The sequence below is a fragment of the Oncorhynchus keta genome, chromosome 25 (assembly GCF_023373465.1).
Source record: "Oncorhynchus keta strain PuntledgeMale-10-30-2019 chromosome 25, Oket_V2, whole genome shotgun sequence".
Taxonomy (NCBI): Eukaryota; Metazoa; Chordata; class Actinopteri; order Salmoniformes; family Salmonidae; genus Oncorhynchus; species Oncorhynchus keta.
This window is the reverse complement of record NC_068445.1, coordinates 41,010,172-41,031,836: the sequence shown is the minus strand read 5'-3', so window position 1 is coordinate 41,031,836 and position 21,665 is coordinate 41,010,172. Positions and strand designations below refer to the sequence as shown.

Here is a 21,665-nt window from a genome sequence, read left to right as displayed (position 1 = left end):
AGTAGTTTATCCTACGTAGCCTACAGTAGTTAGCCTACAGTAGTTTAGCCTAGATAGCCTACAGTAGTTTAGCCTACAGTAGTTTATCCTACGTAGCCTAAAGTAGTTATCCTACAGTAGTTTAGCCTACATAGCCTACAGTAGTTTAGCCTACAGTAGTTTAGCCTACATAGCCTACAGTAGTTTAGCCTACATAGCCTACAGTAGTTTAGCCTACAGTAGTTTAGCCTACATAGCCTACAGTAGTTTAGCCTACATAGCCTACAGTAGTTTAGCCTACAGTAGTTTAGCCTACAGTAGTTTAGCCTACATTGCCTACAGTAGTTTAGCCTACAGTAGTTTAGCCTACATAGCCTACAGTAGTTTAGTCTACATAGCCTACAGTAGTTTTGTCTACATAGCCTACAGTAGTTTAGTCTACATAGCCTACAGTAGTTTAGCCTACATAGCCTACAGTAGTTTAGTCTACATAGCCTACAGTAGTTTAGTCTACATAGCCTACAGTAGTTTAGTCTACATAGCCTACAGTAGTGTAGTCTACATAGCCTACAGTAGTTTATCCTACATAGCCTACAGTAGTTTAGCCTACGTAGTCTACAGTAGTTTAGCCTACAGTAGTTTAGCCTACATAGCCTACAGTAGTTTAGTCTACATAGCCTACAGTAGTTTAGCCTACAGTAGTTTAGCCTACAGTAGTTTAGCCTAGATAGCCTACAGTAGTTTATCCTACAGTAGTTTAGCCTACGTAGCCTACAGTAGTTAGCCTACAGTAGTTTAGCCTACATAGCCTACAGTAGTTTAGCATACATAGCCTACAGTAGATGAGCCTACATAGCCTACAGTAGTTTAGCCTACATAGCCTACAGTAGTTTAGTCTACAGTAGTTTAGTCTACATAGCCTACAGTAGTTTAGCATACATTGCCTACAGTAGTTTAGTCTACAGTAGTTTAATCTACATAGCCTACAGTAGTTTAGCATACATTGCCTACAGTAGTTTAGCCTACATAGCCTACAGTAGTTTAACCTACATAGGCTACAGTAGTTTAGCATACAGTAGTTTAGCATACATTAGTTTAGCCTATATAGCCTACAGTAGCTTAGTCTACATAGACTACAGTAGTTTAGTCTACATAACATACAGTAGTTTAGCCTACAGTACTTTAGCCTACATAGCCTACAGTAGTTTATCCTACATAGCCTACAGTAGTTTAGCCTACATAGCCTACAGTAGTTTCGCCTACAGCAGTTTAGCCTACATAGCATACAACAGTTTAGCCTATATAGCCTACAGCAGTTTAGCCTACATAGCATAGAGTAGTTTAGCCTATATAGCCTACAGTAGTTTAGCCTACATAGCCTACAGTAGATTAGCCTACATAGCCTACAGTAGATTAGCCTACATAGCCTACAGTAGTTTAGTCTACATAGCCTACAGTAGTTTAGCATACATTGCCTACAGTAGTTTAGTCTACAGTAGTTTATCCTACGTAGCCTACAGTAGTTAGCCTACAGTAGTTTAGCCTAGATAGCCTACAGTAGTTTAGCCTACAGTAGTTTATCCTACGTAGCCTAAAGTAGTTATCCTACAGTAGTTTAGCCTACATAGCCTACAGTAGTTTAGCATACATAGCCTACAGTAGATTAGCCTACATAGTCTACAGTAGATTAGCCTACATAGCCTACAGTAGATGAGCCTACATAGCCTACAGTAGTTTAGCCTACATAGCCTACAGTAGTTTAGTCTACATAGCCTACAGTAGTTTAGCATACATTGCCTACAGTAGTTTAGTCTACAGTAGTTTAGTCTACATAGCCTACAGTAGTTTAGCATACATTGCCTACAGTAGTTTAGCCTACATAGCCTACAGTAGTTTAACCTACATAGGCTACAGTAGTTTAGTCTACATAGCATACAGTAGTTTAGCCTACAGTACTTTAGCCTACATAGCCTACAGTAGTTTATCCTACATAGCCTACAGTAGTTTAGCCTACGTAGCCTACAGTAGTTTAGCCTACAGCAGTTTAGCCTACATAGCATACAACAGTTTAGCCTATATAGCCTACAGCAGTTTAGTCTACATAGCATAGAGTAGTTTAGCCTATATAGCCTACAGTAGTTTAGCCTACATAGCCTATAGTAGATTAGCCTACATAGCCTACAGTAGATTAGCCTACATAGCCTACAGTAGTTTAGCCTACGTAGTCTACAGTAGTTTAGCCTACAGTAGTTTAGCCTACATAGCCTACAGTAGTTTAGTCTACATAGCCTACAGTAGTTTAGCCAACAGTAGTTTAGCCTACAGTAGTTTAGCCTAGATAGCCTACAGTAGTTTAGCCTACATAGCATACAGTAGTTTAGCCTATATAGCCTACAGCAGTTTAGCCTACATAGCCTACAGTAGTTTAGCCTACATAGCCTACAGCAGTCTAGCCTACATAGCATACAGTAGTTTAGTCTACAGTAGTTTAGTCTACATAGCCTACAGTAGTTTAGTCTACAGTAGTTTAGCCTACATAGTCTACAGTAGTTTAGTCTACAGTAGATTAGCCTACATAGCCTACAGTAGTTTAGCCTACAGCAGTTTAGCCTACAACAGTTTAGCCTATATAGCCTACAGCAGTTTAGCCTACATAGCATAGAGTAGTTTAGCCTACAGTAGTTTAGTCTACAGTAGTTTAGTCTACATAGCCTACAGTAGTTTAGCCTACATAGCCTACAGTAGTTTAGTCTACACTAGTTTAGCCTACATAGCCTATAGTAGTTTAGTCTACAGTAGATTAGCCTACATAGCCTACAGTAGTTTAGCCTACATAGCCTACAGTAGTTTAGTCTACAGTAGTTTAGCCTACAGTAGATTAGCCTACAGTAGTTTAGTCTACATAGCCTACAGTAGTTTAGTCTACATAGCCTACAGTAGTTTAGTCTACAGTAGTTTAGTCTCCAGTAGTTTAGTCTACAGTAGTTTAGTCTACATAGCCTACAGTAGTTTAGTCTACAGTAGTTTAGTCTACAGTAGTTTAGTCTACATAGCCTACAGTAGTTTAGCCTACAGTAGTTTTGTCTACAGTAGTTTAGCCTACAGTAGTTTAGTCTACATAGTCTACAGTAGTTTAGTCTACATAGCCTACAGTAGTTTAGCCTATATAGTCTACAGTAGCTTAGCCTACAGTAGTTTAGTCTACATAGCCTACAGTAGTTTAGTCTACAGTAATTTAGTCTACAGTAGTTTAGTCTACAGTAGTTTAGTCTACAGTAGTTTAGCCTACAGTAGTTTAGTCTACATAGTATACAGTAGTTTATTCTACATAGTCTACAGTAGTTTAGCCTACAGTAGTTTAGTCTACATAGCCTACAGTAGTTTAGCCTACAGTAGTTTAGTCTACATAGCCTACAGTAGTTTAGTCTACAGTAGTTTAGTCTACAGTAGTTTAGTCTACAGAAGTTTAGTCTACAGTAGTTTAGTCTACAGTAGTTTAGTCTACAGTAGTTTAGCCTACAGTAGTTTAGTCTACATAGCCTACAGTAGTTTAGCCTACAGTAGTTTAGTCTACAGTAGTTTAGTCTACAGAAGTTTAGTCTACAGTAGTTTAGCCTACAGTAGTTTCTCTATGGACTTTAGTGTTGACCTCGGGGGGTGAAACTGTTCGTCACAACGTGGATGCTGTCGACTTGCTGTTGTCAGCGTGTGTGTGTGAGGCTGTGTTGAGCTCGCTGTCAGACACTTACCATTGCCTGAGGGAAGACAGTGACAGGGGCAGGACGAGAAAGAACAAGAAATAATCAAGGTTAGAGCGTCACAAGAAGACTGGTGTTCCTCAGAGAGGAGCTCTCCCACATCAAACACTTCAAACACAGTCAGACGTCGCTCTGCTCTGAGAGACTTGAGGAGGAGAGAAACGTCAATGGATTTTCTTTAGTACATTTACATTTAAGTCATTTAGTGACACGTAAATACAACGCCATTTGGAAACAGAACGACCTTCAACCAAGTTTTTAAAATCTGCAAAGTGCAGGATAATGTGTACAAATACAGTACCCTGTTGTATCCAGCACCTGATTTACCAAAGGTAAATCTTTATCTTGTCGTCTGCCTGAGGTACTGGGAGTTCAGGAGTCAAAGGTCAAGAGGTCAGAGAAACTCACCAGCTCGCTGACCAGGGGGATAGGCCGTCTCTTGCGGAGGTCAGGCATGCTGTCGATCCCAAAGGGCGTGGCGCCACTAAACACACACACACAGAGTTCAAAACAAGATACAACAACGTACCAAATCTATTAGAGATCATCATTGCTGGTGGTTGGACTCCAGTCCACTTGAATATGCACAGATCCACACACAGAGAAAGACACACACAGAGAAAGGACAGGACAGGACAGACGCACGCACGCAGACAGAGGCATTGTCACTGACCCAGGCTTGGCCCACGGATGCAGGCTGGGGTCTCCATCTCGGCTCTGTAATAGAGGTCAAAGGTCAGGCGTTTAGCCACTGAGACTGACAGTTCTCATAGAAGTTAAGATAATAGAACATGTACACATAATATGATAAATAAAATCAAAGCAGAATCAGAGACAGAGAAAGAGGGGTTGGACGGGGTTGGTTGAGTTTCACTGAAGCCAGAGAGGATTTCCATCGGCGAAAACACACTGAAGGTTGGATGAGGGAGCATCATCAACAAACACACTGAAGGTTGGATGAGGGAGCATCATCAACAAACACACTGAAGGTTGGATGAGGGAGCATCATCAACAAACACACTGAAGGTTGGATGAGGGAGCATCATCAACAAACACACTGAAGGTTGGATGAGGGAGCATCATCAACAAACACACTGAAGGTTGGATGAGGGAGCATCATCAACAAACACACTGAAGGTTGGATGAGGGAGCATCATCAACAAACACACTGAAGGTTGGATGAGGGAGCATCATCAACAAACACACTGAAGGTTGGATGAGGGAGCATCAACAACAAACACACTGAAGGTTGGATGAGGGAGCATCATCAACAAACACACTGAAGGTTGGATGAGGGAGCATCATCAACAAACACACTGAAGGTTGGATGAGGGAGCATCAACAACAAACACACTGAAGGTTGGATGAGGGAGCATCATCAACAAACACACTGAAGGTTGGATGAGGGAGCATCATCAACAAACACACTGAAGGTTGGATGAGGGAGCATCATCAACAAACACACTGAAGGTTGGATGAGGGAGCATCATCAACAAACACACTGAAGGTTGGATGAGGGAGCATCATCAACAAACACACTGAAGGTTGGATGAGGGAGCATCATCAACAAACACACTGAAGGTTGGATGAGGGAGCATCATCAACAAACACACTGAAGGTTGGATGAGGGAGCATCATCAACAAACACACTGAAGGTTGGATGAGGGAGCATCATCAACAAACACACTGAAGGTTGGATGAGGGAGCATCATCAACAAACACACTGAAGGTTGGATGAGGGAGCATCAACAACAAACACACTGAAGGTTGGATGAGGGAGCATCATCAACAAACACACTGAAGGTTGGATGAGGGAGCATCATCAACAAACACACTGAAGGTTGGATGAGGGAGCATCAACAACAAACACACTGAAGGTTGGATGAGGGAGCATCATCAACAAACACACTGAAGGTTGGATGAGGGAGCATCATCAACAAACACACTGAAGGTTGGATGAGGGAGCATCATCAACAAACACACTGAAGGTTGGATGAGGGAGCATCATCAACAAACACACTGAAGGTTGGATGAGGGAGCATCATCAACAAACACACTGAAGGTTGGATGAGGGAGCATCATCAACAAACACACTGAAGGTTGGATGAGGGAGCATCATCAACAAACACACTGAAGGTTGGATGAGGGAGCATCATCAACAAACACACTGAAGGTTGGATGAGGGAGCATCATCAACAAACACACTGAAGGTTGGATGAGGGAGCATCATCAACAAACACACTGAAGGTTGGATGAGGGAGCATCATCAACAAACACACTAAAGGTTGGATGAGGGAGCATCATCAACAAACACACTGAAGGTTGGATGAGGGAGCATCATCAACAAACACACTGAAGGTTGGATGAGGGAGCATCATCAACAAACACACTGAAGGTTGGATGAGGGAGCATCATCAACAAACACACTGAAGGTTTGATGAGGGAGCATCATAAACTGCACATGAAGAGGCATAGAACAGGGTACTGCTACCCACACACCCACCCACACATGCACTCACCCACCCACACACCCAACCACCCACACATGCACACACCCAACCACCCACACATGCACCCACCCACCCACACACCCAACCACCCACACATGCACCCACCCACCCACACACCCACCCACACATGCACTCACCCACCCACCCACACACGCACACACCCACCCACCCACACATGCACACACCCACCCACACATGCACTCACCCACCCACCCACACATGCACTGAACCACCCACACATGCACTCACCCACCCACCCACACATGCACTCACCCACCCACCCACACATGCACTCACCCACCCACCCACACATGCACTCACCCACCCACCCACTCATGCACACACCCACACACACATGCACTCACCCACCCACCCACCCATGCACACACCCACCCACACATGCACTCACCCACACATGCACACACCCACCCACACATGCACTCACCCACCCACCCACACATGCACTCACTCACCCACCCACACATGCACACACCCACCCACCCACACATGCACACACCCACACACACATGCACTCACTCACCCACCCACACATGCACACACACACCCACACATGCACACACCCACCCACACATGCACACACCCACCCACCCACACATGCACACACCCACCCACACATGCACACACCCACCCATACATGCACTCACCCACCCACCCACACATGCACTCACCCACCCACCCACACATGCACTCACTCACCCACCCACACATGCACCCGCTCACGCACTCACTCGCTCGCTCACTCACCCACCCACACATGCACTCACCCACCCACCCACCCACACATGCACTCACCCACCCACACATGCACTCACCCACCCACCCACACATGCACACACCCACACACACATGCACTCACTCACCCACCCACACACGCACACACCCACCCACACATGCACTCACCCACCCACCCACACATGCACTCACCCACCCACACATGCACACACCCACACACACATGCACTCAGAAATGCCAGAACCTAGGAAGAAACCTAGAGAGGAACCAGGCTATGAGGGGTGGCCAGTCCTCTTCCAACTGAATTTCCTACATGGCTCTGACTCCGCATAACTATAAAAACTACCGCATTTACAGCAAAGCTTTGAAATGCACTACTGTTAAAGTGAAATCCCTGAGATAATACCTATGTACTGAGATAATACCTATGTACTGAGATAATACCTATGTACTGAGATAATACCTATGTACTGAGATAATACCTATGTACTGAGATAATACCTATGTACTGAGATAATACCTATGTACTGAGATAATACCTATGTACTGAGATAATACCTATGTACTGAGATAATACCTATGTACTGAGATAATACCTATATACTGAGATAATACCTATATACTGAGATAATACCTATGTACTGAGATAATACCTATGTACTGAGATAATACCTATGTACTGAGATAATACCTATGTACTGAGATAATACCTATGTACTGAGATAATACCTATGTACTGAGATAATACCTATATACTGAGATAATACCTATGTACTGAGATAATACCTATGTACTGAGATAATACTGAGATAATACTATGTACTGAGATAATACCTATATACTGAGATAATACCTATGTACTGAGATAATACCTATATACTGAGATAATACCTATGTACTGAGATAATACCTATATACTGAGATAATACCTATGTACTGAGATAATACCTATGTACTGAGATAATACCTATGTACTGAGATAATACCTATGTACTGAGATAATACCTATGTACTGAGATAATACCTATGTACTGAGATAATACCTATGTACTGAGATAATACCTATGTACTGAGATAATACCTATGAGATAATACCTATGTACTGAGATAATACTATGTACTGAGATAATACCTATATACTGAGATAATACCTATGTACTGATAATACCTATGTACTGAGATAATACCTATGTACTGAGATAATACCTATGTACTGAGATAATACCTATGTACTGAGATAATACCTATGTACTGAGATAATACCTATGTACTGAGATAATACTGAGATAATACCTATGTACTGAGATAATACCTATGTACTGAGATACTGAGATAATACCTATGTACTGAGATAATACCTATGTACTGAGATAATACCTATGTACTGAGATAATACCTATGTACTGAGATAATACCTATGTACTGAGATAATACCTATGTACTGAGATAATACCTATGTACTGAGATAATACCTATGTACTGAGATAATACCTATGTACTGAGATAATACTGAGATAATACCTATGTACTGAGATAATACCTATATACTGAGATAATACCTATGTACTGAGATAATACCTATGTACTGAGATAATACCTATGTACTGAGATAATACCTATGTACTGAGATAATACCTATGTACTGAGATAATACCTATGTACTGAGATAATACCTATGTACTGAGATAATACCTATGTACTGAGATAATACCTATGTACTGAGATAATACCTATATACTGAGATAATACCTATGTACTGAGATAATACCTATGTACTGAGATAATACCTATGTACTGAGATAATACCTATATACTGAGATAATAAAGTTCCCTTTAACCCAATGAGTCGTGCCGCCGTAACGCTGGCACGTTTTTTTTGTCGCCTTCTAACCACTTTCAAACATTGTGTGTTTGACTTCTGAGCTGAGCGACGGCGGATCCCGAAGGGGCCCGTGCAGGTTTATATTACAAGAATGTCTGTAGAGTCTAAATGGTTTGAGCTACAAAACTATTCAAAGCTATCTATGAAAAGATGACTATCACGAACACGCACATGTAAAAAATAAAATACAATTTAAAAAATCCTCACAAGCTACACAAGTGTTGATAGAAGGTAAGGGGTTCTTCTATATAGAAGCTCATAGGGAATCCCAGGTCATAGTGTCTATAATACTGTAAGGGGTTCTTCTACATAGATCATAGGGAATCCCAGGTCATAGTGTCTATAATACTGTAAGGGGTTCTTCTATATAGATCATAGGGAATCCCAGGTCATAGTGTCTATAATACTGTAAGGGGTTCTTCTATATAGATCATAGGGAATCCCAGGTCATAGTGTCTATAATACTGTAAGGGGTTCTTCTACATAGATCATAGGGAATCCCAGGTCATAGTGTCTATAATACTGTAAAACACTCACATATAGGTGCTACAAACTACATACTCCACACAGTTGTCACTGACTTGCTGTATATTAATTTCCCAGTGAGCAAACCATTTCTGTACTTACAGCATTCATATAAATGCATTTTTATTTATACATTTTGGTCAATAAAACTCCTGAATGCAACTGTTTATATCAAAACCCTGGTTGTCCTGGAAATAAAACGGTCAAACACTTCATTGTGAGGCTAAATAAAGTGGTTGGACTGGCAGATAAATGAAAGTCAGACAAATTAAAAGTTTGCTGGGGTCTCGGGACTGATAGGGTTAACAAGGAAAACAAGCCTGCATCGGCAAGATCATCACCACCAAGACACAAACCAAATGAAGGAAGCAATTTAAGTAATACTACTTGATGTTGCCATGTAACATAGGAGCATAAAAAGGCTAAGATTAGTCAACTTCAAAACAAACACCAGTTATGAGGGCATGCGTATAAAGACATTCACATGAGAAAAAAAGAGACTATAAAATGGAAAAAAGTGACCTGATCATCTTGACTTCCATCTGAAAGAGAGGAGAGAGAGAGAGACAGAGACAGAGACAAAGAGAGGGGAGAGAGAGAGAGAGAGAGAGAGAGAGAGAGAGAGAGAGAGAGACAGAGACAGAGGCAAAGAGAGGGGAGAGAGAGAGAGAGAGACAGAGACAGAGAGAGAGAGAGAGAGAGGGGAGAGAGAGAGAGAGAGAGAGAGAGACAGATACAATGAGAGGGGAGAGAGAGAGAGACAGAGAGACAGATACAATGAGAGGGGAGAGAGAAAGAGACAGAGAGACAGATACAATGAGAGGGGAGAGAGAGAGAGACAGAGAGACAGATACAATGAGAGGGGAGAGAGAGAGACAGAGAGACCGATACAATGAGAGGGGAGAGAGAAAGAGACAGAGAGACAGATACAATGAGAGGGGAGAGAGAGACAGAGAGACAGATACAATGAGAGGGAGAGAAAGAGAGAGAGAGAGAGGGGAGAGAGACAGATACAATGAGAGGGGAGAGAGAGAGACAGAGAGACAGATACAATGAGAGGGAGAGAGAGAGAGAGAGAGAGAGAGAGAGAGAGAGAGAGAGAGGCAGAGAGACAAAGAGAGGCAGAGAGACAGAGGCCGAGAGAGGAGAGAGAGAGGAGACAGAGATACAAAGAGAGGCAGAGAGAGAGAGAGAAAGAGAGAGGAGAGAGAGAGAGATAGGCAGAGTCATCAACTAAGCAGTTCAAGTAAACAGAACAACTCCTTCCAGCTGATCAATTTGCAGTAAATGCTACAGTAGTGATGCTGGGTGGGTGATGCTACAGTAGTGATGCTGGGTGGGTGATGCTACAGTAGTGATGCTGGGTGGGTGATGCTACAGTAGTGATGCTGGGTGGGTGATGCTACAGTAGTGATGCTGGGTGGGTGATGCTACAGTAGTGATGCTGGGTGGGTGATGCTACAGTAGTGATGCTGGGTGGGTGATGGTAGAGTAGTGATGCTGGGTGGGTGATGCTACAGTAGTGATGCTGGGTGGGTGATGCTACAGTAGTGATGCTGGGTGGGTGATGCTACAGTAGTGATGCTGGGTGGGTGATGCTACAGTAGTGATGCTGGGTGGGTGATGCTACAGTAGTGATGCTGGGTGGGTGATGCTACAGTAGTGATGCTGGGTGGGTGATGCTACAGTAGTGATGCTGGGAGGGTGATGGTAGAGTAGTGATGCTGGGTGGGTGATGCTACAGTAGTGATGCTGGGTGGGTGATGCTACAGTAGTGATGCTGGGTGGGTGATGCTACAGTAGTGATGCTGGGAGGGTGATGGTAGAGTAGTGATGCTGGGAGGGTGATGGTAGAGTAGTGATGCTGGGTGGGTGATGCTACAGTAGTGATGCTGGGTGGGTGATGCTACAGTAGTGATGCTGGGTGGGTGATGCTACAGTAGTGATGCTGGGTGGGTGATGCTACAGTAGTGATGCTGGGTGGGTGATGCTACAGTAGTGATGCTGGGTGGGTGATGGTACAGTAGTGATGCTGGGTGGGTGATGCTACAGTAGTGATGCTGGGAGGGTGATGCTACAGTAGTGATGCTGGGTGGGTGATGCTACAGTAGTGATGCTGGGTGGGTGATGCTACAGTAGTGATGCTGGGTGGGTGATGGTACAGTAGTGATGCTGGGTGGGTGATGGTACAGTAGTGATGCTGGGAGGGTGATGGTACAGTAGTGATGCTGGGTGGGTGATGGTAGAGTAGTGATGCTGGGGGGTGATGGTAAAAGAGGCCCACAGTGAGCCACACTCACAGGGACAGACAGGGATTGAGGTCATGAATGTTTCATCAACATGTATAATTCATTATGAAAATGACTCCTAATCTTCCCTCTTCTTCATTAATATCAGCCGTATGTTTTTAATGCAGTAAATGGCCATACTGCTCCTAGAATGGCAGGTGATGATGCATTGCTACAAATGGGGAGTATAACTACAGGATCAGCAAAGAGACAATTCTATATCATATACCATTCTATATCATATACCATTCTATATCATATACCACTCTATATCATATACCAATTCTATATCATATACCATTCTATATCATATACCAATTCTATATCATATACCATTCTATATCATATACCAATTCTATATCATATACCATTCTATATCATATACCATTCTATATCATATACCATTCTATATCATATACCAATTCTATATCATATACCATTCTATATCATATACCAATTCTATATCATATACCATTCTATATCATATACCATTCTATATCATATACCAATTCTATATCATATACCAATTCTATATCATATACCATTCTATATCATATACCAATTCTATATCATATACCATTCTATATCATATACCATTCTATATCATATACCATTCTATATCATATACCAATTCTATATCATATACCATTCTATATCATATACCAATTCTATATCATATACCATTCTATATCATATACCATTCTATATCATATACCATTCGTCGGCCATTCTATGTGATTTCACTCCATATAAGTAACGAAAAGCCAATGTTATACTCCCCCAATCAAATATAATACAGTATCTATGTGGAATAGGTGACTTGGAAGTCAATGGAAGGAGCGATCGGCAGTTGCCTCATGATTTTTGGGGGAATTAAAATAAATTCATGATATGTGTACCCATATATTCTGACGTATAATGCTTCATGAGCTTATTAGTTCAACCGTTGTACCCCATCAAAACCCAAAATATAAGCTTGTATTCATTTGATGTTTGTAAACAAAGTAAACGTAGACAAAAAAACTATATAACCACAAAACATTATTAAAACTATAACTTTGATATCATACATCCATAGCTCTGTCTATGAATTTGAGAGAGTGGTTACATTTATCCAGCCCCATTTCTTAGCTTTTTACTGAAACAAGGGGCGGGGAGTAACTTTGTCGTTGTTTTTACTGCTGATTGCCACTTTAATTATGTGACAAAATAATACTGTAGAAGATTAGTTCTGGTGAAGAGTAAAGTAAAAGACTTCATAAAACCTACTGCGTCTCCACTGATGAAGACGTCTACAGGGGAGTTATAGTATATAAGGGATTGTTATTGTACCCCTGAGAGGAAACAGAATAAGGATCATTAAAGGTAGTCCGAAGAAGATCTGAGGTTTCTTTGGATGTGTCGATTTCTCAGAAAACAATATAACAATGGTATATGGCCCAGAAGAAAACAAATCCGGAAACAGCTCTAGATTCTTCAACGAGATGAGAAACAAACAAAATGACAAGAGTTTTTTTTTAATACTAGAAGAAGAAAAAATGAACTAAAGTCAAACAGAAAACATACAGACTCTGTAACTCATGTTGAGGCCTGAGGAGACAAAAAAAAGATGGTCGAAGGAAGATGAGGAATCAGAAGACCACAAAAGAAAAAAGATGGTAGAAGTTTGTGCTCATGAAAAAACTTGAGATAGAACAAAATTAGTATGACAGAGAAAAACGAATAAATAAATAACCAGATGATGAACATGAGCTCTTGTTCAAGATAGTGCTGGATGAGTAAGAGTACGATGGACGGACGTCTGGTAAGTGATAGCTACCTGGGATGAGGTCATCCTCCTCGAACGTGGACATGGTCATGCTGGTGACCTGATGCTGCGTCTCCCTCTTCTCCTGCAGGATCTGCTGGAAGGTCCTCAGGCACTTCAGCCTCCGCACCTCCTTCTGGCTCATCTCCGGGGGGTGCTCCTTTGGTTCTGCCTCTCCCGCTGCCTCACCCTCAGGGGCTGCAGGGGTATCTGGGACATCTGCTTCTGTGTTGGGCTGCGGAGGCGACAGCGGTGGGGGTTCGTCTCCCCGCTTCTCCTGCGGTGCCGGCTCCTCAGCCAAGGAGGAAAGCGAAAGGGACTCTGCAGTGGTGCATTGCGATAGCGAGGTGTTGAGAGTGGGGGCGTCTGTTAGGCCCTGGGGCAGAGGAGACGCTCCCTTTTCCTCTGATTCTATATGGGGTGGGGAGAAGGTAGGCTCTGGACCAGCTGAGGAAAAGTCTAGGCCTGGGTGGTAAACATCTTGTCCAGTGTAGGGAAGGGGAGAAGTTTTGCAAGGGTCATCATGGTCCTGTGGGAGGACATCACTGATCTCTTCTGGCAGGGGTTCACTGGGGGAGGGCTCTGAGGGAGCAGAAGAGAGAACACTGGTCTGGATCTGTCCCTCTGTGTCGTCCGTGGCCCCTGGGTTCACCCCATCCTCTTGGGACGTTTGAGACAAATCTGCATGGGGTAAGTCCATTTGAGGCTCATCAAAGAGGCTTGTGGGTAGCTCCACCTCGCTCTCGACTCCAGGACTCTGGGCAGTTCCGGGTTCTTCCAGCTTGCGTAGCGCATCCCGCAGGGCAGAACTGAAGTCCAGCACAGCTTGGCCGATCCGCTTCACATTAAAACCCATGTTTTGGATCTCTGTGCTGTTAGGGCGAGGGAGGCGGCCATCCAGGTCTGGAATAACTGTTTCCTCTTTCCCTCTGACCAATGAAATGCCTGTTTTATCCCCTCTGACCGATGGAATGTCTGTTTCAGCCGCAATGCTGTGGCTCAGTAAGGAGTTCTCAGTCCAGGTATAAGTTCCATCTGTAGACTCTTCAGTAATGCCACACTCATAGCCAGAATAAGTCTCCTGGAAACTATCGACTTTGGAGTCAGTTGTGTAGCTGAGATCTGTGGGGGTATCTGCGTGGCTGTACCCTTCCACCTCATCAGTATGTCCTTCCACTGAGTGGTAACCAGAGCTCTGGTGATATGAGTAATCAGCAGCACACTCGTACCCCAGGCGGTGGCTCTCTGTGTGGGCATCGGTCGGAAATTGAGTACCAGGCTGTGGTTTTGGCCTTCGTCTATGGGCGCGCCACTCTTCATGGCTGGAGGTGCTGGGGGGGTTGTAGTGTAGTCCAGACTGGAGGGAGAGGCGGTCCGAGCTTCCTGTGGAGGACAGGCCCAGGGTACCGGTACTGTACCCCCCTGAGCCCGTGTACCGGCTCCCTGTCCCCTCCAAACAGGCAGGCCCCTCTCCCTCTTGCTCTTCCAGACTCACCTGTCTGGAGTAAGAGCTTTCTTCATGCCACCTAGTCTCCCCAGACCCACCATGCTGTGGGCCAGCAACGCCCAAGCACTCTACCCCAGCACCCCTACTACTACCACTAGCCCCACCATGCCCTGCACCGTGTCTGGACAAGGGCCTCTCGAGGTCAGACTCTGAATTTGGGCTGTGTCCTGAGGACAGGGAGCTGATGCTGGGGAAGTCCTGGCCGTCCTGCTGCTCCAGGTAGCCAAAGCTCAGCTTCCTGATGATGGTGGGTTCTGGGATGTCTGAGCTGTGTTCCGATGTATCCTCCGTCTCAACCTCCTCCTCCTCCTGTTCCTGGCCCTCAAGCTCAACTGACTCTGTGCCTGGCGAGACTGTGGTAGACGTTTCTTCTAACGTTGGCAAGTGGAACTCAACTGGCATTCCGTGTATGCTATGGCGTTCGCTGAAGACGGACGGTCGGCAGACATTGGAATTTGAATGCTCCATCTGCCTGTCCAAACTGCCATAAGCACTGACAGGCCTCTGGCGAGGGGTTAAGAGTGACCCATCACTGCCCAGTGCTGCCCCAGACCAAGCCGCACCACCTGGACTGCCACTGGCCTTGTTTCCCGAGCGAATGCCCTCTATCTCCAGGAGCACAGCATCCACACAGGAAGATACCTCCTCTACAGAGCCACGGACAGACGTAAGGTAGTCCCGCAGGTCTGAGATCTCCTCCTGGATCTTGTTGATCCCTCTTAGCTCTTTTAGGATGTGCTCGATGATGGCGCTAGACTCTTCTTCCTCATATTCCTCCTCCTCCTGGTCTTCTTCCTCGTCCTCCTCCAGCAGAGTATCGTGCCGAGTTCTGTAATCCACATAGTCACCCAAAGAAACAGGCCTTTTTGGTGTCCTAGTGAATTCAGCCTTACCCCCTTCTGCTCCTGCCACTGCGCCAAACCCAGAACCGTTCATGTTTGGACCAATCCAGTTATGGTGTTGAGCTTCTCTTCTGCATTCTGGAATTGTTCGAATCCCTGCTGGGATGATCCATTTCTGGTGTTTGGGTGTTCGTCGCTGTTCTGGGACAGTCCTGATCCCATCTGGGATAATCCATTTCTGCTTCCTTGGAGACTGGCAGCTGCTACTGTTGTGCTGCAGAGTGCAAGGGATCCTGACACAGCCCTCTCTGTTTAGCTCCACCTCCCCAACACAGGATGCCCCTGACACTCCTCGATGTGCCTTAACATTGGGGACCCTCGAGGAGCAAGCTTCCTCTCTGGGCCCACACCTCGCAAAAATATATGTGCCTTCCTTTCTCTTCTCCTGCACCTCAACTCCCCCCTCCTCCTCGATCCCAGCAGTGTTATGGTCTGGGGCAGGTACTTCCTGTCCTGATCCTTGGAGCAGGCGGTGGATCTTCTCCCGGATGACAAGAGCTACCCTGGGGTTGGGGGCCCTCTTTTTGCGAACCTTCTCTTTGGTGTCCACTTTGGGGGCGACACCTGTTCTCTGTTGTCCATTGAAGCGGTTCCTGGAGAACATCGTCTGGGACAAAAGGGGAGGGCTCCTACCCTCAGGTGTCCCCCCACATTGTTGCTGGAGTCACATTACAGGAGAGGGCCAGCATCTAAATCCGAGAGAACAGACTCATGGGTGCCTATTCAGCTGCACCTATCAGGAACTTTAGTTCATAGATAAAATACACAAAATCAAGATAAAACACAGCTTTACGGTTAGAACATATTAAGCCTCTGATGAATATCACAGGAAAGCCATGTGACTCCAGTCACCTTTCTGTACACATTTCCTCTCCTTTCCCATCGAAGCACAGTGGAAGAGACATGAAATATGCTCAGAACTGTAAGTACTATGGCTCTTTTAATTCCACAAAGCAGACAAGACAACAAATAGGAGGAATTTGTGATCTATAGCATACTAGATAAATGCTGTATAAATGTTTTCTATACAAATGCTTTCTTTGGCATGGCATTTCCATTTTCCATTAATGGAAATGGTTATTCACAGGAACAATCGGGTTCAAGTACCCAGCTCTTGGGATTCTATAGAGTAAGTAAGTACCACACCTAATTCTTTGAGCCAGAAACTCTCTAGTTTTAATTCATTTACCTAACCATTAGGCCATATTGCTACTCTGCCATTACCGTCTAAAGGCCCATTCTGAAAGAGGAGTTTCTGTCATAACGAGTAGGGCAGAACAGAATCAATCCGAGTTCATTTAAATCTTATGATGGGACGCCATTGGTTTGGCCATGGAAAAGGAATACAAATAGCTGATTGAATTCTAGAATGTAATTGAATTCCAGAATGTAATTGGAGAAAGTTAGAAGAACATTTAATAATAAAATAGAAAAACACGACATCCTGGCATTTTCCTGTTATATAAGGAATGTGACATATATTACCGACATGGAGTCAATGGAATGTGGAATCTGATGAACTGTGTTCTGTGTTCAATGTTCCGTGTTCCTAAGCTCTTTCTACTCAAACCGACTCCAGGGTCCCTCACCCTAATATGAGAGGAGAAGTTATGAAATATCTTCCCTCTGTTCAACTGAAGCCCATCTTCTCCTGGGCCCTGATGACCGTGTAATTGCCTTGACTACAGCAGAAATTGCTCTCATTCCTCCGCCACTCCATCTCAGACCCTTGACAAGACAGAAAGCAAATCCTGTAGCTAAACTGATCCTTCTTTGGACACTGTGTTAACAACCCTCCAGATGAGCTTCAATGCCATACAACTCTCATTCCGTGGCCTCCAACTGCTCTTAAATACAAGTAAAACTAAATCCTGCCTGCACATGCCCGCCCGTCCAGCATCACTACTCTGGACGGTTCTTACTTAGAATATGTGGACTACTACAAATACCTAGGTGTCTGGTTAGACTGTAAACTCTCCTTCCAGACTCACATAAAACATCTCCAATCCAAAGTTAAATCTAGAATTGGCTTCCTATTTCGCATCAAAGCATCCTTCACTCATGCTGCCAAACATACCCTAAAACTGACCATCTTACCGATCCTCGACTTTGGCGATGTCATTTACAAAATAGCCTCCAACAAATTGGATGCAGTCTATCACAGTGCTATCCATTTTGTCACCAAAGCCCCATATACTACCCACCACTGCAACCTGTATGCTCTCGTTGGCTGGCCCTCGCAACATACTCGTCGCCAAACCCACTGGCTCCAGGTCATCTACAAGACCCTGCTAGGTAAAGTCCCGCCTCATCTCTGCTTGCTGGTCACTATAGCTGCATCCACCCGTAGCACGCGTTCCAGCAGGTATATCTCTCTAGTCACCCCCAAAGCCAATTCCTACTTTGGCCGCCTCTCCTTCCAGTTCTCTGCTGCCAATGACTGGAATGAACTACAAAAATCTCTGAAACTGGAAACACTTATCTCCCTCACTAGCTTTAAGCACCAGCTGTCAGAGCAGCTCACAGATCACTGCACCTGTACATAGACCATCTGTAAATAGCCCAAACAACTACCTTTTCCCCTACCATATTTATTTATTTATTTTGCTCCTTTGCACCCCAGTATTTCTACTTTGCACACTCATCTACTGTCAAATCTACCATTCCAGTGTTTTAATTGATATATTGTATTTACTTTGCCACCATGGCCTATTTATTGCCTTTAACTCCCGTATCTCACCTCATTTGTTCACATCGTACATAGACTTATTTTTCTACTGTATTATTGACTGTGTTTGTTTTACTCCATGTGTAACTCTGTGTCGTTGTATCTGTCGAACTGCTTTGCTTTATCTTGGACAGGTCGCAATTGTAAATGAGAACTTGTTCTCAACTTGCCTACCTGGTTAAATAAAGGGTTAGGGTTATATATATATATATATATATATATATATATATATATATATATATATATATATACCTAGTTAAATAAAGGGTTAGGGTTATATATATATATATATATATATATATATATATATATATATATATATATATAAATACCTGGTTAAATAAAGGTGAAAAAACTAAAAAACAAGGTTGTTAAGCCCCACTGACAGAAGTACACACACACACACACAGACAGACACAGACACAGACACAGACACACACAGACACAGACACAGACACAGACACAGACACAGACACAGATACAGTCACACACAGACACAGTCACACACACACACACACACACACACACACAGACACAGACACACACACACACACACACACACACACACACACACACACACACACACACACACACACACACACACACACACACAGACACAGACACAGACACAGTCACACACACACACACACACACACACACACACACACACACACACACACACACACACACACACACACACACACACACACACACACGCACACGCACACGCACACACACACACACAGACACACACACACACACACACAGACACACACACACACACACACACACAGACACAGACACACACACACACACACCACACACCTATACACTCTGAGAAAATTGTTTGGTTAGGGTATTAGAGTATTGTACCCGGGGCTCCAAAATATAAAAATTAACACAATGTAGAGGAGGTACACATACCTATTTCATAGGTACACATACCTATTTCAGAGGTACACATACCTATTTCAGAGGTACACATACCTATTTCATAGGTACACATACCTATTTCAGAGGTACACATACCTATTTCAGAGGTACACATACCTATTTCAGAGGTACACATACCTATTTCATAGGTACACATACCTATTTCATAGGTACACATACCTATTTCAGAGGTACACATACCTATTTCATAGGTACACATACCTATTTCAGAGGTACACATACCTATTTCAGAGGTACACATACCTATTTCAGAGGTACACATACCTATTTCATAGGTACACATACCTATTTCATAGGTACACATACCTATTTCAGAGGTACACATACCTATTTCATAGGTACACATACCTATTTCATAGGTACACATACCTATTTCATAGGTACACATACCTATTTCAGAGGTACACATAACTATTTCATAGGTACACATACCTATTTCATAGGTACACATACCTATTTCAGAGGTACACATACCTATTTCAGAGGTACACATACCTATTTCAGAGGTACACATACCTATTTCAGAGGTACACATACCTATTTCAGAGGTACACATACCTATTTCAGAGGTACACATACCTATTTCAGAGGTACACATACCTATTTCAGAGGTACACATACCTATTTCATAGGTACACATACCTATTTCATAGGTACACATACCTATTTCAGAGGTACACATACCTATTTCATAGGTACACATACCTATTTCATAGGTACACATACCTATTTCATAGGTACACATAACTATTTCATAGGTACACATACCTATTTCATAGGTACACATACCTATTTCAGAGGTACACATACCTATTTCAGAGGTACACATACCTATTTCATAGGTACACATACCTATTTCAGAGGTACACATACCTATTTCAGAGGTACACATACTTATAATCTAACATGGTACTTGTCCAGTACTTTTTAGGGTACATGTGTGGATAATCTTGTATAAATGGTACATTTTTGTACCCAATATTTTGAGTACAAACATACAATCATTGCACACTCTAAAAAACCATAATGAAACATATTTCCCATCATGCTCTATTGTAAGATCATTTTTAGAATGTGTTTCTGCATGCACATTGATTCATTGATTCATTTTTTTGTACTTGGAATTACCACACCCAGTACTGAGATGGTCACACCTGTTTAGTTGGTTTAGGTAGTCTCAATTATACATTTTCTCTACCTTGGATGTCATTATTCTACCTTTATTTTAACCTTTATTTTACTAGGCAAGTCAGTTAAGAACACATTTTTTTTATTTTAAATTTACCTTCTTTTTTTTAACCTTTATTTAACTAGGCAAGTCAGTTAAGAACAAATTCTTATTTTCAATGACGTCCTAGGAACAGTGGGTTAACTAACTGCCTGTTCAGGGGCAGAACGACAGATTTGTACCTTGTCAGCTCGAGGATTTGAACTTGCAACCTTTCTGTTACTAGTCCAACACTCTAATCACTAGGCTACCCTGCCGCCCCTAGCTGTTATAAATGTAGGTTGCGGGTGATTAAAAGTTCACATTTTTGGATATCATATCTCTGGCTGGATTCCAATAGGAATTACATATCACTCTGCAAACCAGCATAATATGAGTTGCCTGATGTGGCTCGCAAACGAGTAGTTTCAGACCACTGTGATGGGTAGGGCTGGCACAATTACCGTATAACTGTGTAACTGATGGTCATAATTAAACAATCAGCCCAGAGGGGATGTGGTATTTGGACAATATATCACAGCTAAGGGCTGTTCTTATGCACAACGCAATGCGGAGTGCCTGGGTACAGCCCTTAGCAGTGGTAGCCTGGAGGGCCTGGAGGGAGAGTTTACAAGTCTAGCCAGACACCTAGGTATTTGTAGTTGACCACATACTGTATTCTAAGTCAGAACCTTCCAGAGAAGTGACACTCGTCAGGCGGGCGAGTGCGGGCAGCGATCGGTTGAAGAGCGTGCATTTCGTTTTACTAGCATTTAAGAGCAGTTGGAGGCCACAGAAGGAATGTTGTGTATGGCGTTGAAGCTCGTTTGGAGGTTAGTTAACACAGTGTCCAAAGAAGGACCAG

General features: G+C 43.4%; 1 protein-coding gene across 1 annotated transcript in view; it reads right to left on the bottom strand.

The window, feature by feature from the left end:
* LOC118377850 (protein unc-13 homolog B-like) overlaps nt 1-16,575 on the bottom strand; it is a 135,911-nt gene extending 119,336 nt beyond the window's left edge. Inside the window, exons 1-4 of the mRNA XM_052479557.1 lie at nt 13,515-16,575; nt 9,930-9,949; nt 4,411-4,454; nt 4,146-4,221 (exon numbers count right to left, since the gene is read on the bottom strand). Of these exons, the coding sequence (XP_052335517.1) occupies nt 4,146-4,221; nt 4,411-4,454; nt 9,930-9,949; nt 13,515-16,515 (3,141 nt within the window). The 5' untranslated portion in view covers nt 16,516-16,575. The remainder of the gene's footprint in view (nt 1-4,145; nt 4,222-4,410; nt 4,455-9,929; nt 9,950-13,514) is intronic.
* Between the last annotated feature and the right edge of the window lie 5,090 nt (nt 16,576-21,665).